The sequence below is a fragment of the Leuciscus leuciscus genome (genome assembly GCF_965113295.1).
Source record: "Leuciscus leuciscus genome assembly, chromosome: 25".
Taxonomy (NCBI): domain Eukaryota; kingdom Metazoa; phylum Chordata; class Actinopteri; order Cypriniformes; family Leuciscidae; genus Leuciscus; species Leuciscus leuciscus.
In genome coordinates, this window is record NC_138724.1 from 7,774,263 (window position 1) to 7,797,914 (window position 23,652).

General features: G+C 44.1%; 6 protein-coding genes across 6 annotated transcripts in view; all 6 read left to right on the forward strand.

Annotated features, from left to right (window-relative positions):
• Positions 1-22,299, forward strand: part of LOC309490520 (uncharacterized protein) — a 327,836-nt gene extending 305,537 nt beyond the window's left edge. The window contains exon 2 of the mRNA XM_082159736.1: positions 21,192-22,299. Within this exon, the coding sequence (XP_082015862.1) occupies positions 21,303-21,992 (690 nt within the window). The 5' untranslated portion in view covers positions 21,192-21,302 and the 3' untranslated portion in view covers positions 21,993-22,299. The remainder of the gene's footprint in view (positions 1-21,191) is intronic.
• On the forward strand, positions 457-1,176 carry LOC309490529 (histone H1-like). The gene has a single exon (XM_082159748.1). The coding sequence runs from the start codon at positions 524-526 to the stop codon at positions 1,130-1,132; it is 609 nt and encodes a 202-aa protein (XP_082015874.1). The 5' UTR covers positions 457-523; the 3' UTR covers positions 1,133-1,176.
• LOC309490032 (histone H2A-like) lies at positions 1,861-2,324 on the forward strand. Its single transcript, XM_082158973.1, has one exon. It carries the CDS (start codon positions 1,897-1,899, stop codon positions 2,281-2,283), a length of 387 nt encoding a protein of 128 aa, XP_082015099.1. The 5' UTR covers positions 1,861-1,896; the 3' UTR covers positions 2,284-2,324.
• On the forward strand, positions 4,504-5,227 carry LOC309490541 (histone H3.2). The gene has a single exon (XM_082159773.1). It carries the CDS (start codon positions 4,548-4,550, stop codon positions 4,956-4,958), a length of 411 nt encoding a protein of 136 aa, XP_082015899.1. The 5' UTR covers positions 4,504-4,547; the 3' UTR covers positions 4,959-5,227.
• Positions 7,579-8,003, forward strand: LOC309490157 (histone H4). The gene has a single exon (XM_082159175.1). The coding sequence runs from the start codon at positions 7,630-7,632 to the stop codon at positions 7,939-7,941; it is 312 nt and encodes a 103-aa protein (XP_082015301.1). The 5' UTR covers positions 7,579-7,629; the 3' UTR covers positions 7,942-8,003.
• Positions 8,709-10,605, forward strand: LOC309490567 (histone H2B-like). The gene has a single exon (XM_082159803.1). The coding sequence runs from the start codon at positions 8,741-8,743 to the stop codon at positions 9,113-9,115; it is 375 nt and encodes a 124-aa protein (XP_082015929.1). The 5' UTR covers positions 8,709-8,740; the 3' UTR covers positions 9,116-10,605.
• Positions 22,300-23,652: the final 1,353 nt, after the last annotated feature.

Sequence of the window (23,652 nt, forward strand, 5' to 3'; positions counted from 1 at the left end):
GCCTCCGGATGATGTTCGTGTGATCAAGCTGCCCAAAACAACATCTGTATGAAAGCCTCCTCACGGCCCTCCCTGATGCTGATTTCATTAAAGTCTCTTTCAGAATGTTTGCTGAACACACAGAGCCTTCGTTCAGGCTTTTATCAACCTTTCCACTTAAACTATCCATCAAATTTACACGCGGCTTTTCCCCGTGTCTGATGCTCGCCAAGGATTTGATCTGACGAAGGCAAAATAAACATTTCCTCTCTCGTATTTTAGTCTCCAATGAAAGCTCAGAACCTCTGCTTGGTGTTCACTTTGTTTTGACTGCGCCTAACTGTTTTACCACTCCAGTTTATAACCAAATGTAAGAGAAGAAAACACACGCGTGAGGGGCTCGTGGACGCGCACAGAGGCCGAGTGGGCAGGTTGAGTCTATAAGGTTCTCATGTGTTATTTAAGAGCGCAGCGCCGCTCGAGCGTCATTCATTGTTGAAAGTACAGACTGCGTTTGAAAGACTGTTGATCCGATCAGAGAGAAATGGCAGAAACCGCCCCAGCACCCGCTGCTGCCGCCCCGGCTAAAGCGCCCAAGAAGAAGTCCGCTGCGAAAGCCAAGAAAGCAGGTCCAGGCGTCGGCGAGCTCATCGTCAAAGCTGTGTCCGCATCCAAGGAGAGGAGCGGCGTGTCCCTCGCCGCGTTGAAGAAAGCGCTCGCTGCCAGCGGCTATGACGTGGAGAAGAACAACTCTCGCGTCAAAATCGCCATCAAGAGTTTGGTGACTAAAGGGACACTGGTGCAGGTCAAAGGGACCGGTGCCTCGGGCTCATTCAAGCTCAACAAGCAGCAAGCCGAGACCAAGAAGAAAGCAGCTCCTAAAGCGAAGAAGCCCGCGGCCAAGAAACCCGCTGCTGCCAAGAAGCCCAAGAGCGCAGCGGCTAAGAAGCCCGCCGCCAAGAAATCTCCTATGAAGGCCAAGAAACCCGCAGCCAAAGCCGCTAAGAAGGTGACGAAGAGCCCCAAGAAGGCAAAGAAGCCAGCAGTCGCTAAGAAAGCAGCCAAGAGCCCGAAAAAGGCAAAGACTGTTAAACCTAAAGCGGCAAAACCTAAATCCGCCAAGCCTAAAAAGGCAGCGCCCAAAAAGAAATAAAGTCCAGTGTTTGTTCCTCAACGGCTCTTTTAAGAGCCACCCACTAATTCTGAAAAAGAGCAAAACTCGTTAATATCAATGATTTGTGTTAAGTTTGAAAGCGAATAGATGAGATTTGACTTTTGACCTCCTAGACTCATGCAATCTGAACAAACAAGTCAAAACTGTAAACAAAACTAAAAAAAAACTAATGTAAACCATTAAGGAATTTATTGTAAATGGCCAAAAAAAACAAAAAAAAAACATAAGAGGGTTCAGACAGTGATCAGTCTAAATATGTTGTACAACACAGTAGAGACAGAATATACACACTATGCTGGAGAATTGTGACAATACAAACAACCCACATCCAACAATATGGACAGTGATAAAGCTCTAATATTACAATAGGAACAGCATACTGTACAGTATCAGACGGTCAATGTGCCCAGAATATACAGTGTGTGTGTGTGAAAGGTGTGGAGCACATTTGGTAGAAACAGCGTACAATATCTATTTTGGTATTTATTTAAATTTCATATATATATAATTTTATATCTCAATGGTTTCATCTCTTCTGTTTTACAGATAATTAATACTTGTTCATAATCCCCGCCAGAAAGGGGGTTGGGCTTTGGACAAGTTCAGTGATTGGTTTGAATCTTTACAGAATCTAAACCAATGGGCGATTGTCACTCTCGTTTAAAGACAGTGTGTGGAGACAAAATAATGTCATTCTGTCACTTGCGACTGAAGTGTTTGAAGTAATCGATCTAAAAAACATAATGAGCGGCAGAGGCAAAACCGGCGGTAAAGCCCGAGCGAAGGCTAAGACTCGCTCCTCCAGGGCGGGACTGCAGTTCCCCGTTGGCCGTGTTCATAGGCTTCTGCGCAAAGGAAACTACGCTGTGCGCGTCGGTGCCGGTGCTCCTGTTTATCTGGCGGCGGTGCTCGAATACCTCACCGCTGAGATCCTGGAGCTGGCTGGAAACGCCGCTCGGGACAACAAGAAGACCCGCATCATCCCCCGTCACCTGCAGCTGGCGGTGCGCAACGACGAGGAGCTCAACAAACTTCTGGGCCGAGTGACAATCGCTCAGGGCGGCGTGCTGCCCAACATCCAGGCCGTGCTCCTGCCCAAGAAGACCGAGAAACCCGCCAAATCCAAATAAACAGATTGACTGGGTTACTGAAACAACGGCTCTTTTAAGAGCCACCCATATTCTCTGATAACGAGCGCTTTTATTTGTTTATATTTGGGTCATTCTACAGAAACGTCCACTTTTGGTATGGCAAGATGTCTTAAAATGTATTTCTTTTTCTAACATTTAAACGTGCACCACATTATTAGACTACCCTTTGACTTTATGAATACGCATAAATGACAGCTTAATGATTTTATGTATTTTGTACATTTATTTAAAGACCACATGTACCATTTTTTTGTCACTGGTGTTACCTTGCTACTTTGGCAATATTAAAGGTTTTTATGAAATATTATTTATAATTTTTTTCAGTACATGTAGACAGTTACCTAAAAATAATAATGCAAAAAAATAAGGAGATTGTTTTGTTTATTTTAATCAGGTTTGTTAAAAGTGTGCTTGAATGAGGTTCGTTCATCTGCACTACCATCTATTTGCTATAACAATGAAAATATTTGAAAACCAGTTCAAATCAAGTAATGATGCAATCCTTTAAATCTTAACTTTTGAGTGTAGCAGAATTAAATGGATGTAACATTATTACTATGTCACATGTGACATTGTATTTAATGTGACAGAAAAAAAAAGACAGTAACACCAGTGACACAATGAATCACCAATGGAATGCATAAGACCAAAGATCATTATTCTTCAACTATAATTAAGTAGATGAGACTAATAGTTACATTTGGCATATAATCTAAATGAATAGCTTTGAATAAAGTTTCTGTCTTTATTCAAGACAGAATAAAGAGTCACTGGTGTTACCGGTGTTACCCATAAGAAAGGTGACACCAGTGACAATTTTCATGAAAAATTCATTTAACAAAATGGCTGCTGCAAGGTAACAAACCACATGTTGTCAATCATGGTATACTAACTAAATTAAGTAGTTTAATCCATTTGTATTCTAGTTTTTTACAATTACCTAACAGTAATGTAGGTCATACCAGTGACTTCAACTAAAAGCTTCATATGAAATCATGAGATAAATGAGAAGATTTCTGCTAACTGAAAAGAGACAGTGGATCTACCATGGGCTTTTCTTCATAGATATAAAGGAAATTGGAAGAAGGAAGTCAAGTGATGTCATCAGGGTGATTTTTATTTCAAAATAAGAGATTTTTGTTTAATGGTAACACCAGTGACACAACTCCAGGGGACCACTACTTTCATTATAAATTTTATAATATTTATTCTGCTTTTTTTTTTAAATATATTATTTACATAATATGTTTGATAGTTATGTATACATTATTGTATTTTAAATGGTGTAAAAATCTGTTATTGACCTCAAAATAAAGCATTTTCCCTCTGTACATGACTGTGGGGACGAGCACTTCTGTGGTGCTTGGAATTCTATATAATTAATAAAAATCAAATATTGCCACATTGATGGCTCAAGAAGGTGTAATTGTTCAAATAACATATTGTCTTATTTCAAAATGTAAAGAAATTGTAACTCTAAAGGTTTTTTTTAAGTGTAATATTTCTGTAAAGGCTAGGGACAGAAAAGTGGACATTTTCATAGAATGACCCATTTACAAACACCATAAACTCGTTTGGTTTATGGGAAAAATGTCCCATCAAATCTATAAAATGTATGTTTTCTCTACATCGATGATTATAAGTACTTGTGAATGTATGTTACAAACTCATGATGATATCCTAATGTTTTTTTGCCACCCAATCCATCTCCCCTTAATATTAAAATATATTTGTCTACCAAACTCTGAAAATGTATTAACTATTTCAGTACATTTTCCAAAATGACAGTCGATATACATATCAGCTTCAGAGTAACAGAAATTGGTCTGTGTTACTTTGGGTCTTTTGCCCTTTAGATTTACGGGATGGATGGAAACCCTAGTGTGTCTCGCTGCCGTGCTTTTATACAGACTGTATTGTGATTTTATTCTAATTCGAGATGTGCCCAAGCACTGGGAATTAAGGCGAGCATTTCAGAACAAATAAATACAACGCTGAGAGTATAAAGGCGCGCAAAGTAGTCAACGGAACAAAGCAGCTCGAGCGGGAAACCCTCCGCTTGTTTGAAAAGAGGAAACGCGCAGTCATTGGCTGGCATGCATGCGCATACGTCACGTATTAGCCAATCACAAGGCCTGTATCCTTGCGACACCATGAGCTCGTGGCGGTTCAAAGCTTTAAAAGCGGGCGTGTAACACAGAGCGGCATTTTCAGCGCAAGCAGGACAGAGAAAGACCGCAGCAATGGCAAGAACCAAGCAGACCGCTCGTAAATCCACCGGTGGTAAAGCCCCGAGGAAGCAGCTCGCTACTAAAGCCGCCCGTAAGAGCGCTCCGGCTACCGGCGGCGTCAAGAAGCCTCACCGCTACCGCCCCGGGACCGTGGCTCTGCGGGAGATCCGCCGCTATCAGAAGTCCACAGAGCTGCTGATCCGCAAACTGCCCTTCCAGCGGCTGGTGAGAGAAATCGCTCAGGACTTCAAGACGGACCTGCGATTCCAGAGCTCCGCTGTCATGGCCCTGCAGGAGTCCAGCGAGGCTTATTTGGTCGGTCTGTTCGAGGACACCAATCTGTGCGCCATCCACGCCAAGAGGGTCACCATCATGCCCAAAGATATTCAGCTGGCCCGCCGCATCCGCGGAGAGCGCGCTTAAACCCGCGTCTGCTTCAACCCACAAAGGCTCTTTTAAGAGCCACTTCAGTTTAAACTGAATGAGGGAATTTCCAATGTAGTGCTAAAAATACAGAATATAAAAGCTGATTTGGTTACAGTATCTTCCGGGTCTGAATAACCAGCAGCAGGTAAAGGATGTGCGCGATCATTTTAATCAGGTTTTTTTTTTTTTTTATTACAAGAAAAGCACGGCATTGAATACAGTAACGTCATTTGGAGAAAAAATACAGAGAAATATTGACATTTAAATCAGTTTGTTCTGTTTGGTGATGTGACATCTACACCGTGATAACCGTATCAAACTGAAGTGTTAGAGGTCAATGTTTGAAGGTTATAAAGCGGTTAAAATGTTCATTTAAGCGCATGTTATCACTTAAAGAAAACAGTGTATGCTGTGATCATATGGGAGTGGAGATGACTACTGTTTGCGGAGTATGTTTTAACATTATATTGGTGAATACTTTGAAGGGGTGTATTCTAGAATCCATTGCTGCTCCAATGTATATCTAATGAGTGATTATAATCAAGGTATTAATCAATATTTTTCCTTCTAAATATCACATGAGTTGAAGGACTTCTCTAGGCTTATGAAATTTTACTTTGTTATAGAAGTTACCAGTGTGATTACTGAAAGGTTCTTTCATGTATTCTCTAAAGTCTGTGTTAAATATCTGAGAGGTGACTGAAGGGTCTGGCCCATGCCAGGAATACAGCAACTGTATTTGATATGATTGCAGTAACAGTGCTTGCTCATTCAGCCCGGCTTCCAGAAATGAAATATGGACTCGTTTTGTGTTTGAGAAAGGTCTTCAACATGTGTTAAAACATACATCTGCTTGTTTAGGGTATCCTGACAACTATGGTCACAGGGGTCATTGAAGTCTATAGTGTAAGGCACCATTTCTCAGTTAAAGCCTTACTTTCCAGTTTGATTAAAAGTGTCCTCTCCTTGAGAGAAAGAACATAATCTTGATGTTTTGAGAAGATTCTCCTATTTACCGTTAGAGCCTGGCCTAATCCAACCTTGAAAAATTAAGGAACAGGTTAAGGAACAACTGGCATTATTGGAGATTGACTGACTTGTTTTCTTCGAATGGCTGGCGCCTGGACACACAGTCGTGTGACCTTGGAAGACCACTCGTACCTAACTCAGGGTCCTGGTGGCATCCGTACAAACAATGGAGATATTCATCTGTTTATGTGTGGGGAAAGTACTATGTTTATATATTTCTTATATTTCTTAGCCTTTATCTTTCAACCTGAAGTAATGATGTAGCTTAGACCTTGGTTAAGGGTATAATTGCAGTGATCTTTGTAACTGTAAGACAGGCGGCCTACGAACTCCTTGTGAGTCTTGAAGCTGACTTCTGCCTGATGAAATTGCAAACAATCTTCCGTAAAAATAAATAAATAAAAACCTTTAAATTATTATAATTCTGACTCTTTTCTTAAATTGAATGCACTTCTAACTCCTGGTCTAAATTAATCATATCTGGTCCTTGGGTCTTTAACTGTAAATCTTAATGGGTGAGGACTTTCATGGAGTGATAATGCCTGATAATACATTATTTCACCTCAAAGTTTATAGTATAGAAAACATTATTATACTAGATAGCATATGCAGCACATTCTTTTGAAAATATATTTTTTTTTAATAAATGTTGTCTGACAATATTGTCTTAAAACTTATTTGAGTGTATCCTTTTAACAGGTAATGTGCACCACAAGATAAATACTCTTTATTCTCTTGTAGGAGGCAAGATATTTTATATAATTATTAATTATTTTATATATATTATAATTATGTCTCTTTTGAGTATGTGGTTCATATGACTTGGTTAAAATGTTCTGTACTTCATGCATGGTGCTGGACATTCAGACTTTGCGGAAAGTAGTATATTAATCTTACTTTTCTTCAGTGAAAAAAAACAAAAAAAAAACAATAAGCTGCTAATATTAGTTGTGAATATTGTCTTAAGATGCTAAAAAAAGCAACTTGTCATATGTTGTTCATGCTGATATTTAACACATCATTTTGAAACGTCTGTATCCCGGGACATGGCCAGATTTCGGTAAGAGAAAAGGTTGATCCATAATATTCCACAATCTATGTAATTTGAGTTTAAAAATATCACAGATGTTAATAATCACATGTTAAACTGATGATTTTTGAAGGGTCCGATTCCAGAATCCACTGCCACTTCAATGTATATATATATATATGTATATATATAGCCTATGTTTTTGAGGGATTTATAATCAAGTTATTTATCAATAATCAATATTTTTCCTTATATTAAATGATTTGGATGACTTCTTCAAGCTTATATTAAAGCTTTTATTTTACTTTTCATCTTCAATCACTAGATAATAACAATGAAATGCACCTCTCACTGTGAGAAAAACAGACAAACATCAAGGTCTTTAACTGTAAAATTCCCCTATATTTTCAACTCTATTTTATTGCAGGGCAGAACAGGGATTGTCAACCATCCTGCCAACCAACCCATTGCAAGGGGGGTAAGGTGGCGTGGTGGCGTGGCGCTGGCTTCTGTCAGGTCCTGTAAGCAAATGTAAAAGGCTTCCTTGTAGCACACAGCATCCATTCATTTTTGTTATTCATTGATCGACTGAAATAACTAGAGTGAAACATGTCTGGAAGAGGCAAAGGCGGTAAAGGACTCGGGAAAGGAGGCGCTAAGCGTCACCGTAAAGTTTTGCGCGATAACATCCAGGGAATCACCAAACCCGCCATTCGTCGTCTGGCTCGCCGCGGCGGCGTCAAGCGCATCTCCGGTCTGATCTACGAGGAGACCCGCGGAGTGTTGAAGGTGTTCCTGGAGAACGTGATCCGCGATGCCGTCACCTACACCGAGCACGCCAAGAGAAAGACCGTCACCGCCATGGATGTTGTGTACGCGCTGAAGAGACAGGGACGCACCCTGTACGGCTTCGGCGGATAAACGCCTGAAACTTGCAGAAACTACACAAACCCAACGGCTCTTTTAAGAGCCACACACTCTGCCACATAAAGAGTCAATGTTTTGACCATGGCAATCATAGAATTTCGTATATAACGCTTTATTTTCTGAATCCAGGAGGACCACCAAATAACTCTTGAACAACGGTTCGCAATAATAAATCGAGACTATCAACATATTTTTTTCTTTCACAGATAACACCTACGAATTAAAACCTTTTTTTTTGTTACACATGGTAATCAATTGAACGAATATTCGTTTACAAAGCTAAAAAAAAAAAAGCAATTACATCAAAATAGTACCACAGTTAGCAGAAATGAAGATGTAGACGTAAACGTTATATTGTACAAAAACGGTCAAATGAGCTATATATATATATATATTTTTTTTCTGTCATTTAAACATCTCAACAATAGTTTCATGAGGACACGCAGTTTTTCTTTTACCAAGCGCCCTCAAGGGATTTATAAGGGGTTCAAAAATGACTCGATGATGCACAATATTGGGAACTGCTTATTTTCTCAAAAATGTTGAAGAGCGGGAAACGAAACAACGGAAACTTGGGGAGTGGTGGGCGGAACTATTATTTATCCGCCTGTGATTGGCCCGCTTGATGCTTTGAGTTGTCCAATGAAGTACGAGTTTATGGGTTTGGCCTATGAAAACAGACAATCAGAGGATTCCCGTATCTCTTTGAAAATTAGCATAGGGCAGTGAATAAATACCTCTGTATCGCACTGAAGGGAACATAACTTTGTCAGTTTTATGATCTTGTATCATCATGCCTGAACCAGCAAAGTCCGCGCCTAAGAAGGGCTCAAAAAAGGCCGTCACCAAGACCACCGGTAAGGGAGGAAAGAAGCGCAGAAAGTCCAGGAAGGAGAGCTATGCTATCTATGTCTACAAAGTCCTGAAGCAGGTTCACCCTGACACCGGTATCTCCTCCAAGGCGATGGGCATCATGAACTCTTTCGTCAACGACATCTTTGAGCGCATCGCCGGTGAGTCGTCTCGCCTCGCGCACTACAACAAGCGCTCCACCATCACTTCTAGAGAGATCCAAACCGCCGTGCGTCTGCTGCTGCCCGGAGAGCTGGCCAAACACGCCGTGTCCGAGGGCACAAAGGCCGTCACCAAATACACCAGCTCAAAGTGAGGCGTGCCTGACTTTAACTATCCCAAAGGCTCTTTTAAGAGCCACCCATCTTCTCAGATAAGGAGCTTTTGTGTTTAGTTAATCGCAGCCTTGATCCCGCGAGAGTTGGTGAATCTCCTGAATATGTATAATTGACGACAGTCATGTTTTGAGGAAATTTAGGCGGAGCACATTTCATAACCCTAATCCATTTGGGTGCCATTAGTTTAAAAATGTGAAAAAGTAAGCTTGTCTTTGGATTACTTGATTATTTTGTAAATGGCCAACTATCACAGCGGTTCCCAACTTCTGTAAATCTCATACAACACCAAACCACTACTGTAATTTACATTTGAAGCTCACTTAAAAGTGTAGTTTTATTTTTCTACAACAGGCATTCATGCCTTGCATACCAATAAATATATAAATGCATATAAGAGATCACTGTTTATTCTATTGTTTTTAACAAGATAAACATCCTAAAATATGAGAAACATTTTAAATCAATTGATAATCTTTAATAACTTTTATTGTTTTAATTACATCAGCTGTGCATGCAGATAAGTCAAATACAAAAAGTTGTTTCTCTGGATTACTATTTATATGTGTGTTTGAGTAAATAAGATTGTTTATATAATGTAGTGGATTTTTCCCTAAAACCCGACTATCTAGCGTCTACAAATCGACACTTAATAAATAAACCTGTTGCGTCTAAACTAACCTGCTTGCTTCCCTAAACTTAACTATCTGGGGTGTCTCCAAATGGACACCCAACTCTGTACCTGGGTCTCGTCTCCTGGCGATGTACCCACTTGGGTACCTGATATCTGAGTCTCGTCTCCTAATCGACGTCCCCACTTGGATATCTCACCTAGTCTAACTTGTTTTTCCCTTACTAACTAGTTTTCTTGCTGCGTAGCAAAAAATGACAGACAAACTCTAGCAAATGTCCTCTAAATGCTTTAATCACGGCCAGGAGATCTTCCCGAGCAGTTCTCAGGGAATCTCTCCCAAGAAGCAAGGCCGGAGGATCTCAGACAAATTCCATTGAGAAATCCCACCGTAAAACACATATACAACAGTTTTTATAGAATCGAGAAAACAAATAAGACTAACATGTCACCTTCAATATGATTGGTTCAATTGGTTCAAAAGCCCCAACCTTTTTCCTCTGTCACTGGCACAAGCAAACTGTTTTAATGACTTCATTCGTTAATCACAAATTCTAACAGACTGTCTAGTTTCATTTCCCAAACTATGTTATTTTTGCATACATACATACATACGCACACAGTCAAAGTTTTCCATTGGTTTTGTCACAGTACATCCTGTTCAAATTGTTAGATGTTAAAGTTATAAGGTTAGATGTTAGAAACATGGTTAGTTTAATATACAGTTTAAAATTTCCACGACAATAACTTTTTTGCTGATCAACTTTTTATTGTCTTTAGATATATGTTATGTCCTAGGAGTAATCTGCTTTATTTAATATTTTTGAACGTCATGTCAGGCCACTAGGTAGCAGTAGTGGTCGTTTTTTCTGCCTTCTGTGCAGGTAAAGCCAGGTGAGGGTGCTCACTTCTGTTGACGACTGCTCGGTTGGGATTGATCTTCAAGGAGAAGAAGAGTGTATAAAGCCTCACTGATCTCCACTGAAGCAAGGCTTGTTTTCTGCTGGTTTGCTTTGTTTGTTGTTGTTCATTGCTGCTGCTGTTCTGTTGTGAATTATTACAAAGCATATTTTGCATATCCTGTCAGTTGCTAACCTGTTGTGATTTATTACAAAACATACTCATTTTATTTATTTTGGTTGTTAAAAGCATGTATAAACAGTGTTTGTTGATTTAGACAGCTTTTGTTTGCTGAGCCCAGTTGTTAAACTGTTGATCTGATGTTTCTCTTGTACATATTGTAAATAGACCAAACGTGGAAGTTCTAGGGAGTGGGTGCCATTTTTATTTTTGTAATACTATGGGTTTCTCCTGTCTAAAGTAGAGAGGGAGTCAGGGAACTATTTTGTTTCTTTCCTTGAGGTAGGTGTAGATGGGTCCATATAGTTAGAGGTATTTTGTTTGTTTTACAAAGTTATTTTACACTTCCTATATTTGTTACTCCAATAAACCTTGTTGTACCATATTCATTTTGTTTTTGGTGTAACTTTTGGAGCCAAACTTTTGTTTTTGTTAATGCTTTAGTTATTGTCAACTTTAATGTTGCTTCCCCTACCCGAGACTGTGTGGAACGTAACAATATAATAAAATAACATCCATTCAAACAAACAGACAGGAAAAAGGGGGAGCAACAGGCATATTATCAATAATTTAGCAATCTTAAAATAAAAATGTAAACAACAAAAGACTAATGTTTTAACTTCAGGAAAGTTAAAGGAACACTCCACCGTTTTTTTAAATAGGGCTTATTCACCGTCTTTCCTACATTTAAATAGGTGGGCAAATGCATTTTTGTCTCAGTGCATGCATTGTTTTAGTTTGGCAGCGCCGCCACTAGCTTAGCTTAGCATAATGAATGGAATCCTTTGTTGCCAGCTAGCATGTCGTGAGTACTTCTTGTGGCCTGCATATTCACAACGAGTACAAATAGCAATGCAGATTAAGACGAGGTGATTTCCTAGGCAGATATTGACTTGGGACTATATTGAGGTGAAGCACAGGCAAAGCACTTCTACTTGGGCGCAGAGATATCACGCAACACCTGAAATCCCCCCACGTTGAGCCTGGTCATCGATGGCAGTAACTTGTCCCACTCGCCACAGCACAGACACTATTTCAGTCGGCATAGATTAGCATATTCCCCCACACTCACACCACCAGTTCGTGTTGGCTCTCATCCTCACGTCCTCAGGCTGTTGAGCGATCGCAACCTCCTCCTCCTGTCGTTCTATTTCCAAAGCACGCAGCTCCTCCTCTCAAACTCTGGTTCATAGAGGTATGATTCTGGATCTTGACTATCTGAGAAGTCACCCTCTTCATCTCTCACAAAATCCGCCATGTTGATCGCCATTCACTATGTCTACTGTAGGAAAAATAGCCAGCTACTATTCACGGCGGTATGTTGACGGAAGTTGGGGGATTTCAGGTGTTGCGTGATATCTCTGCGCCCAAGTAGCAGTGCTTCGCCTGTGCTTCACCCCAATATAGTCCCATGTCAATATCTGCTTAGGAAATTGCCTATAGTGTTAATCTGCATTGCTATTTGTACTCGGTTTAAATACGCAGGCCACAAGAAGTAATTGTTTATTTAAAAAAATATTTTTTTTTACCACTTTTACTCACGACATAGCTGGCAACAAAGGATTCCATTCATTATGCTAAGCTAAGCTAGCGGCGGCACTGCCAAACTAAAACAATGCATGCACTGAGACAAAAATGTGTTTGCCCACCTAGGAAAGACGGTGAATAAGCCCTATTTAAAAAAACGGTGGAGTGTTCCTATAAGAAATCAATATTTGGTGGTATAACCCTGATTTCTAGCACAGCTTTCATGCGTCTTTTCATGAGACGTTAAACCGAGGTCCTAACTCTCTGTGGTCATTAAAAATCCCAGGAGTTCCTTCGAAAAAGAGTAGGGGTGTAACCCCGGCATCCTGGCCAAATTTTCCCATTGGCCTCTATCCATCATGGCCTCCTAATCATCCCCATATACTGATTGGCTTCATTACCCTGTCTCCTCTCCACCAATAAGCTGGTGTGTGGTGGGCATTCTGGCGCAGTATGGCTGCCATCGCATCATCCAGTTGGATGCTGGTTGAGGAGATTCCCCCTTCCATGTAAAGCGCTTTGAGTACCCAGAAAAGCGCTAAATAAATGTAACGAATTATTACAAATTATTACTATTATTATTCGCTTAAATACTGATACAGGCAAAACATCAGTTCTGGTACTACTCGACCTCAGTGCTGTATTTGACACTGTCGATCACAACATACTTCTTGAGAGGCTGGAAAACTGGGCCGGGCTTTCTGGGATAGTCCTAAAATGGTTCAGGTCATACTTAGGTGGTAGAGGTTATGTGAGTATAGGAGACCATAAGTCTGAATGGACATCCATGACATGCGGAGTTCCTGAAGGCTCAATACTTGCGCCACTCCTGTTCAACCTGTACATGCTCCTACTGAGCCAAATAATGAGAAAGAACCAAATTGCTTACCACAGCTGTGCAGATGACACTCAGATCTACTTAGCCCTATCGCCTAACAACTACAGCCCCATTGACTCCCTGTGCCAATCCATTGTTGAAGTTAACAGTTGGATGTGCCAAAACTTTCTTCAGTAAAACAAAGTCATTGTGTTTGGAAACAAAGATGAAGTTCTCAAAGTGAACACATACCTTGGGTCAAAGGGTCAAACAACTAAAATTCAAGTCAGGAATCTCGGTGTGATTCTGGAGTCAGACCTTAGTTTCAGTAGTCATGTCAAAGCAATAACTAAATCAGCATACTATCATCTCAAAAATATTGCAAGAATTAGATGTTTTGTTTCCAGACAAGACTTAGAGAAACTTGTTCATGCTTTCATCACCAGCAGGGTGGATTATTGTAATGGACTCCTCACTGACCTTCCCAAGAAGACCATAAGACAATTGCAGCTCATACAGAACGCTGCTGCCAGGATTCTGAGCAGAACCAGAAAATATGAACATATCACACCAGTCCTCAGGTCTTCCCACTGGCTCCCAGTTACATTTAGGATTGATTTTTAAAGTATTAATACTGGTATTTAAATCACTCAATGGCCTATGACCTCAATACATTGCAGATATGCTCAATGAATATAAACTGATCACTCAGATCATTAGGATCACATCAGCTAGAAATACCAACGGTTCACTCTAAGCATGGAGAGTCCGCTTTTAGCTATTATGCCAGTGCAGCTGGAACCACCTTCCAGAAGAGATCAGATGTGCTCCTACAGTAGTCACATTCAAATCCAGACTCAAAACACATCTGTTTAGCTGTGCATTTACTGAATGAGTACTGTACCACTGTACGTCCGACTGAATACACTGTATTTTATTTTTGCATTTAAACTGAATCTTTTGATTCTAAACTGAACTCAAATGGCACTGAGAATCGGGTAAGAGACAAACGTGAATTTCTCTGAAATGTTAATTGGGAAATTGAGAGATGAAATAATGTTGAGGACCTGGTGATGATGTTCGAGTCTGTGGTAGAGTAGTGAGTTTAATGTGAAAGTCAAGGACTATGTATAATCTTTTTACTCTTTTAATTTATTTTATAACTGTATCATCTTTATATCTCTGTTAATTCCTTTCATAACTGTCTTAATTTTCCTTGATTTTATTTTGTGATTATTTTAATTCCTTTCTGTGTAAAGCACATGGAATTACCATAGTGTACAAAATGTGCTATATAAATAAAGTAGCCTAGCCTAAATGATCTGTGAAGTTCTTCATCAGCTTTGAAGAAGAATGAAAACAGCAAAGAAATCAGCCACACTGTGTCTGCTCTGGGTTTCAGGCTGTGAGCCCAGGAACCTCTATAGCCGATCAACAGTTTCCTCTCACCTGATTTCTCTTGTCTCAGAAGCTCGGGGACATATGTAAGTTAACTCAGGTTGTGGAATCCTGGTAGCCTGGAAATCCAGACCTAAATCTGAAAGATTAAGGGTCTGGCATCGACTAATGAAAATCGGCCAGCTCGAGGGGCGGCATCAAGCATGCATTTGAAAATCTCACTGCACGCAATTGGATAACATGAGACCAATCACAACAAGCCCCATTCGCTTAGCTATCAGCGGAGCTAACTGGTAGATTTAGACTCTTACCGTATCCGGTCGGCAAAACAGCAAAAATTTCCTTCTTGCAAAGGAAGGTTTCGAGCGCCGTCTTCTGTTCCTCTTTTAGATAAAATGCCAAGTCTAACTCGTTCATTGTAGCGGCCAAAGCCGTTTCAAACAACTGGTGTTCATCCATTGCCATCTTGCAATGTTTACTAATGACTTTGACTTAGAATCCTGGTGCTGTTCACTCTGCAACATTAAGTTATGTAATTCCGTTTTCACAATGTTTTTGTGAAGTTGCTTTGTCTTATGTCCACACATTTGTGTGCTGTTTTAGTTCAGAGACCATCAAGCTTGCGGCTAATTCAGGAAAGCAGCAAGTCTAAAGTTTGCACCCTTGGTGAGTGGAGTGAGGTGTGTATTATTTGGCTCAATGTATAAGAGAATGAAAGGCTTTAATGTTGCAGAGTGAACAGCACCAGGATTCTACCCTGACATCAAAGTCATTAGTAAACATTGCAAGATGGCAATGGATGAACACCAGTTGTTTGAAACGGCTTTGGCCGCTACAATTAACGAGTTAGACTTGGCTTTTTAATCTAAAAGTGGAACAGAAGACGGCACTCGAAACCTTCCTTTGCAAGAAGGAAGTTTTTGCTGTTTTGCCGACCGGATACGGTAAGAGTCTAAATCTACCAGTTAGCTCCGCTGGTAGCTAAGCGTATGGGGCTTGTTGTGATTGGTCATATGTTATCCAATTGCATGCAGTGAGATTTTCGAATTGCATGCTTGGTGCCGCCCCTCGAGCTGGCCGATTTTCATTAGTTGATGCCAGACCATTAATCTTTCAGATTTAGGTCTGGATTTCCAGGCTACCAGGATTCCACAACCTGAGTTAACTTATTATGTCCCCGAGCTTCTGAGACAAGAGAAATCAGGTGAGAGCAAACTGTTGATCGGCTATAGAGGTTCCTTAGCCTGGTTAAAACGTAATCGGTTACTAACGTAACCTCGGTTCTCTCTAGAAGAGGGAACGAGTATTGCGTAAGTTAGCTTACGCTACGGGTAAAGTCATCTTTTCTCGAGATATGAAGCCAAAAAATTATCCTTAATTTTTATTCATTGTCAACGCAGTGCAGCAGCTAGCAGACCTAGAGCAGGCTATCTAGCGTGCTCATTGGCTGCTCCGCGGCAACTGCAGCAGCCTACCAGTGAGCCTGGCGTGACGTCGCGCCCTCACGCGTCACAGCCCGCCAGAATGGGAGTGGCTTAGCGTATAAAAGGAAGGCTCGGAGGCTGATACCCTGGTTTTCGTCGACTGAAGCGACAAGAGCTCGTGGCGCGAGCACGGCGGGTTACGCAATACTCGTTCCCTCTTCTAGAGAGAACCGAGGTTACGTTAGTAACCGATTACGTTCTCTTACGAGAGGTTCTCTCGTATTGCGTAAGTTAGCTTACGCTACGGGAACCCCTTGTCAACGCCGTGCGCGCCCAGCATCCACTACATGAGTCCCAGGGGAAACCCGGGGAACACTGATAAGTGGGAAACAGGTGGCCGACAGTTTATTAGTGGGCCAGCACATGTTCATAAGCACACATTAGGGGGTGTAGAGCGGCTCGGCCGGTCTATACTGACATAACCCTTTCTAGTGCAGCTCAACAAGGAGAGCTAAACCGAGTAAGTAGCCCGCGCACAAAAGTGTGGGCAGGACATACACACGACTCAGACTGATAGAAGTTTAGCCTGCAGGGCGGGGACTTCCAGGTTATAAAACCTAACAAATGTAGAGGGGGAGGCCCAGCCTGCCGCTGTACAAATGTCATGAATGGAAATCCCGCTGGACCAAGCCCACGATGAGGCCATGCCTCTGGTGGAATGAGCCCGGATGCCCAAGGGGCACTGCAGGTTTCTGGACGCATAAGCTGCCGCTATAGCGTCCACTATCCATCTGGACAGACTGTGTTTCGAGGCGGCGAGACCCTTGGTGCGCCCTCCAAACGAAACGAAAAGCTGCTCCGAGCGCCTGAAAGCGGCGGAGCGCGTGACGTAATTCCTCAGAGCCCTGACAGGGTAGAGGAGGTTACTATCAACCTCGCTGCCGGATGCCGGTAGGGCTGAGAGGGAAATGACCTGCGCTCTGAAAGGAGTGCCCATCACCTTGGGGACGTAACCATGTCTCGGTTTGAGAATGACTATTGAGTCATTAGGTCCGAACTCAAGACACGCCGCGTTAACTGATAACGCGTGTAAGTCACCCACGCGTTTAACTGAAGACAGAGCTATCAGAAAAACGGTTTTGAAAGTGAGGTACTTCAGATCCACAGTGTCCAAAGGTTCGAAGGGATAAGCTTTCAGGGCCTCTAGGACCAAAGACAAATCCCAGATCGGAACCGAGGGGGGCCGCGGGGGATTCATCCTCCTGGCTCCTTTAAGGAAGCGGATGATGAATTCATTCCTTCCTAATGCGCGGCCGCGCGCCGAGTCGGCGAACGCTGCAATAGCCGCAACATAGACTTTGAGCGTGGAGGGGGACCTGCCCGCGTCCAGCAGCTCCTGAAGGAAGCACAAAACCCACGAAATCCCACACGCTTGTGGGTTTAAATTTTTCCCCGTGCACCACTTGTTAAACACAGACCATTTTGACGCGTAGAGACTGCGTGATCGTGTTCACGACCCCTTTTGGCAAATCAACGAGTATCCGTTGATTCTCCACGCATGCAGAGACCAGCGCTCTGGATGGGGATGCCAGATCGAACCGCGGGCTTGAGAGAGAAGGTCTCTCCTCACCGGGATCGGCCATGGGGCTGAGTCTGCCAACCGCATTAATTCCGGGAACCATGTCTGGTTCTCCCAGTGCGGGGCTATGAGGAGCACTGAGTGGCGCGTTTCTCTGATCCTCCCGATCACCTGGGGTAACAGCGAGATCGGGGGAAAAGCGTACAGCGGGAGGCTGGGCCAGGCTTGGGCCAGCGCGTCCTCGCTCTTCGAGAAGAATATCGGGCAGTGGGCGTTGTCGTCTGACGCAAAGAGGTCGACTTTCGCTCTGCCGAACAGGCACCATAGAAGCTGGACTGTTGAGGAGTCGAGGAGACTGAGGAGTGGAGTCTCGCGGAGAAAGGAGCGTTCCAGGATTTGGAAAGCTCAGCGTGGAGCTCGGGCAGGAAGGGTGCTGACCTAGAGGCAGGCGCTTGGCGGCGGCTAGGCAGAAAACACCCGTCGAGCCTGTTAGGCGCGGGCGCCTTCGGTGGTGACCATTCGAGGCCTAAGTGCTCGACAGCCCTAGTGAGGAGGCGGAGAAGCTCGTCGTCCACACTGGCGCGAGCCCGGCCAGATTCCTGGGTCGAAGAGGAGGTGGAGCGGTGAGGTCCGAAGACGGCCGGCTTCCTCAGACGCTTTCCTAGGCTTGCAGGCGCTGGTTTCGACGGCGGCGGCTTCTCTCAGAGTGCAGCGATGCGGAGAGCTTCGCTGAAGAGACGAAAATCAGGGTATCAGCCTCCGAGCCTTCCTTTTATATGCTAAGCCACTCCCATTCTGGCGGGCTGTGACGCGTGAGGGCGCGACGTCACGCCAGGCTCACTGGTAGGCTGCTGCAGTTGCCGCGGAGCAGCCAATGAGCGCGCTAGATAGCCTGCTCTAGGTCTGCTAGCTGCTGCACTGCGTTGACAATGAATAAAAATTAAGGATCATTTTTTGTCTTCATATCTCGAGAAAAGATGACTTTACCCGTAGCGTAAGCTAACTTACGCAATACGAGAGAACCTCTCGTAAGAGAACCAGACCATTCTCAGTAGTAACTGAGTTATGGTCTGGCAAAGCTTCATTAATAACTCATTTCCAAAGGGGCGTCACCAACGGACGTCACTCAAATGCCTCTGGGCGCAATTGGATAGACCTAAAACCAATCAGAGCGATCGTCATCGTGTAAAGCCATATGCTCCGTCCCAATTCGCCTAAGTTACACTACGCCATAAAAGTATGTACTCTTTTTGTGAAGAAAAGGTATTTACTTTTGAATGTGTAGCAAAAAAAGTAGGCAAGCTTTGGGACATCTTTATCGGGACTTGGGACTACTTCGTCATCTTTATCGGACGGATCTGTCGCGTGCATCCTGTCACGTAAACTGCCCTGTCAATCATCTTGTCACAGTTCAAATCCTCTATTAAATCTAATTTAATTTCCTACCGTTTCGGAGAGAAATGTAGTAGCTCGTTCATTTGCCAGTGGGTCTATCATGGAGACTGTCCTCATGTGTTTGCAATTTGAATATAATAATGCATTTAAAAGTTGGTGCGCTTCACCAAAGGACGTCGCTCAAATGCCTCTGGGCGCAATTGGATAGACCTAAAACCAATCAGAGCAATCGTCATTGTGTAAAGCCCGCCCCAACGTTTCTAATTGGTGCCGCGATTTCGACGGATTAGAAATGGGCTTGAATGAGCTCTTTGCCAGACTACTTGCAGAGCATATCTAAATTTGCCGGAAGTTGTCTGGGTTTTCCCAGGCTAGAGGATCCTGGGCTCACAGCCTCAAACCCAGTCACGTGAATGACCTGACTGTGAATTAATTACCTCTAGAGGTCTCCAGTGGCCACTTACACATTTAAAAAAAACAAAAAAAAAAACAGTTATTTGTAGGGGTGTAACGATTCATCAACTACATCGATGTAGCGATTTATATTCCTACGATCCATATGCATCGATCTGTGCTCGGCAAGTTGGCCTTCCGGACGACATATATCGATCTAACATCGTTTTAAAAGGTAATGAATCGATTGTATCGATACTAGGAAATTGCGCATTGGATTTCAGCACGTTAGACTTTATATGGATGTTTTTTCTTTGCACTTTTAATGATACTCGATTCAGTCTGCCTATCTGTGACGTGATCGCCATGCGTGACGCGCCAGCAGCAGCGCGACAACAGTCAAGCAGCGCAAAGTCTCTCACCTCAGAAAAACGGACTTCCCTGTCCTCTCAGCCGCTATACTGCAGTAGCACGCACTCTTCAATTGCACGCGCAAATGCGGCGGAGCGCGCTGTATCACTTCACTAAAGTGCAAAAGACATATGAGCATGCAACGTCGTAAATTAGTAAGTTAAGAAATAAAAGTAAAATACCAATAAATTACGTTATTGGTACGTCATGTGTGTTGCTATTCTATCAGGAGCAGTTTCCATGTTTCTTTACCAGTTCTTCTAAGTATTGTGTTTCACCATGGTAGCCTAACTGTTGTTTGTTTCCATAACAAAATGCCACTTACTGGTTATTTTGTATATTTTTATATGACTGTGGTGGCTCATACCAAGATTGTATTAACAAAAACTAGTTTGGGACTGCTATTTAATAGCTTAGTCCCTCCTCATCCTCCTCAAAGGAAAATAAATCATTATCTTTGGCTGAATCTGTGTGATGTGAAGATGTGCTGGTACCTGGCTGTGGTTCTTCGAGGACAATTTTCCGGCACTCTGCCAGCAAACTTGCCTTAGCCTTATCATTTAACTCCTGTGACCGCAGCCAGCGAAGTTTGAATTTTGGAAGAGTTACAGCAGCAAGCATAGCCTCTTCATTTCCCAGGACATCAGCAAATCTGGTTTTGATAGCCTGAAATGATACGAATAATCACATTAAATGAATGTATCCACACAAATCAGTGTTATTATTATTATTATAATTATTATAATTAGTAGTAGTATTTATTATTATGAGTACTACAGCAATGTTCACTTAATAAATAATAAAATATTCAATTCAGGTTCTTACTGTGACTATGGCGTCAGGAAGGTCCCTCAGTATTTGCAGGCCACTTTTAAGGGTTTCTGTCTTCAGCATTAATGTCTCCATCGTTGGTAGGAGTGTACCATGAAAACAGTTGTCTTCTCCCTGAAGTATATCTAAGGCAACTGTAAGGGACTTCATCGCAGTACAGTACTCCTTTAAAAACTGGTGTTCCCTTTCTGTTATCGCTGTCAGTCCTAATTTGGAGGAGATGGTGTTAAGGTCTACCATGGATATTTCACAGATTCGAGCCAGGGCATCATAGAAGGAATTCCATCGTGTTGTACAAGGTACAATCAGCTTTTTTGACAGTAACTCATCAACTGTTTCAGTAGCCAAAGTTGATCGACTAGTCTTGTTCCTGTCACAGTGTCTGGTTTGTGTTCCCTGGGTCACCACTAGATGTCCTCCTTCCCCACGGTGTCTGTCACATTCTTGAACTACATTCCCCACGATCCTTGTCTCATCATTGCACTCAGCTGTCCCTTTTCACTCATCATTGCACGCAGCTGTTTCCCATTACATTGTTTAGTTCTGTGTATAAATACCCTGTCTGTTTTAGTCCTTGTCACGGAGTCATTGTTGTATGTCACTTACACTTCTTCAAGTCGGTTTCCTAGTTTGAGTTTGTTTTGTTCCTTGTTTGTTTATTTTGTTATATTGGACTGCTGACATGGATCTTGACCCCTGCATGGATGACGACGAATTGGATTGCCCTAATAAAGAAAGTGTTGTATTTGGATCCACCTGTTTCTCTCCCTTTCCTTGGTGTGTGGAACGTGACAGAATGACTCCGTCATACAATGGATCCAGCAACATGAACATTTTGCAGGGCCTTGCTTTATGGGCCCGCCAGACCGAAGAGGCCATGGCGCTGAATTCCCCTAAGCACCCTTCGCCGTTGATTCCGTCCAGCTCAGAACCTGCACGTTACCATCGGAAACAGAGGAGGAGAAGGAAGACCTCCTCCGTGACTGTTCCGGTGGTCCCAGTTCCGGTGGTCCCGAGTCCGGTGGTCCCAGTTCCGGTGGTCCCGAGTCCGGTGGTCCCGAGTCCGGTGGTCCCAAGTCCGGTGGTCCCGAGTCCGGTGGTCCCGGGTTCGGTGGTCTCGAGTCCGGTGGTCCGGAGGCGGAGGAGGAAGACTTCCTGCCTCCCCAATGGCCCGGAGGCCGTCCCCTCCGAGCAGCCCGCTGTCGTCCTGGAGGCTGTTCCCTCCGAGCAGGCCGCTGTCGTCCCGGAGGCCGTCCCCTCCGAGCAGCCCGCTGTCATCCCTGAGATCGTCTCGGAGTCGCCCACCATCAGTCCTGCCACGGCCAAGAGAGTGGTCTTCCTTTTTTATGCAGTGGCGGTACTGCAGGCGTGAAGGAAGCACGGGACGTCTGCCGATCCAGAGACTGTTCCTGAGCCTGTGTCTTCGGACAAGAGGGCCGCCGCCGAGCCTGTTCACGTCACGCCTGCTGAGCCTGTGTCTTCGGACAAGATGGCCGCCGCCAAGAGTGTTCACGTCATGTCTGCCGAGCCTGTGTCTTCCGACAAGATGGTCGCTGCCGAGCTTGTTCACGTCACGCCTGCCGAGCCAGTGTCTTCGGACAAGATGGCCGCGGCCGAGACTGTTCACGTCACGTCTGCCGAGCCTGTGTCTTCGGACAAGATGGCCACCACAGAGACTGTTCACGCCACAGAGACTGTTCACGTCACGTCTGCCGAGCCTGTGTCTTCCGACAGGATGGTCGCTGCCGAGCTTGTTCACGTCACACCTGCCGAGCCAGTGTCTTCGGACAAGATGGCCGCCGCCGAGACTGTTCACGTCACGTCTGCCGAGCCTGTGTCTTCGGACAAGATGGCCGCCGCCGAGCTGGTGTCTGTTCCTGAGCCGGTGGTGTCGGTTCCAGTTCCGGAGCCGGAGCCGGTGGTGTCTGTTCCTGAGCCGGTGGTGTCGGTTCCAGTTCCGGAGCCGGTGGTGTCGGTTCCAGTTCCGGAGCCGGTGGTGTCGGTTCCAGTTCCGGAGCCGGTGGTGTCGGTTCCAGTTCCTGAGCCGGTGGTGTCGGTTCCAGTTCCTGAGCCGGTGGTGTCGGTGGTGTCTGTTCCTGAGCCGGTGGTGTCGGTTCCAGTTCCGGAGCCGGTGGTGTCGGTTCCAGTTCCTGAGCCGGGGTCTGTTCCAGTGCCTGAGCCGGTGTCTGTTCCAGTGCCGTGGCCGTCCGAGGGGTCGTCTCCGCCGTGGCCGCCCGAGGGAAGGTCTCCGCCGTGGCCGCCCGAGGGAAAGTCTCCGCCCTGGCCGCCAGATGGACTGTTCGCTCTGCCCTGGCCGCCTGGGGGAAAGTCTCCAACCTGGCCGCCAGATGGACTGTTCGCTCTGCCCTGGTCGCTCGAGGGAAAGTCTCCACCCTGGCCGCCCGATGAACTGGCCGCTCCGCCGTGGCCGCCTGAGGGAGAGTCTCCGCCCTGGCCGCCCGATGAACTGTCATCTCCGTTCTGGCTGCCAGATGCACTGTCACTCCCTGTCCCCATTTCCCTCCATGGACCTGACCCCCCATCCCTCCCCCTGATCCTCCACCAGTCCACCTCCCGCCTGGACTCTTGTTTTGGTTATCACGTCTTGGAGCGTCTGGTAGCCGCTCCGTAGAGGGGGGGTTATGTCACAGTGTCTGGTTTGTGTTCCCTGGGTCACCACTAGATGTCCTCCTTCCCCACGGTGTCTGTCACATTCTTGAACTACATTCCCCACGATCCTTGTCTCATCATTGCACTCAGCTGTCCCTTTTCACTCATCATTGCACGCAGCTGTTTCCCATTACATTGTTTAGTTCTGTGTATAAATACCCTGTCTGTTTTAGTCCTTGTCACAGAGTCATTGTTGTATGTCACTTACACTTCTTCAAGTCGGTTTCCTAGTTTGAGTTTGTTTTGTTCCTTGTTTGTTTATTTTGTTATATTGGACTGCTGACATGGATCTGGACCCCTGCATGGATGACGACGAATTGGATTGCCCTAATAAAGAAAGTGTTGTATTTGGATCCACCTGT

Excerpts from the sequence above, each read along its gene's own strand:
- LOC309490529 (XM_082159748.1), top strand. The coding sequence starts at position 524 with ATGGCAGAAACCGCCCCAGCACCCGCTGCTGCCGCCCCGGCTAAAGCG.
- LOC309490032 (XM_082158973.1), top strand. The coding sequence starts at position 1,897 with ATGAGCGGCAGAGGCAAAACCGGCGGTAAAGCCCGAGCGAAGGCTAAG.
- LOC309490541 (XM_082159773.1), top strand. The coding sequence starts at position 4,548 with ATGGCAAGAACCAAGCAGACCGCTCGTAAATCCACCGGTGGTAAAGCC.
- LOC309490157 (XM_082159175.1), top strand. The coding sequence starts at position 7,630 with ATGTCTGGAAGAGGCAAAGGCGGTAAAGGACTCGGGAAAGGAGGCGCT.
- LOC309490567 (XM_082159803.1), top strand. The coding sequence starts at position 8,741 with ATGCCTGAACCAGCAAAGTCCGCGCCTAAGAAGGGCTCAAAAAAGGCC.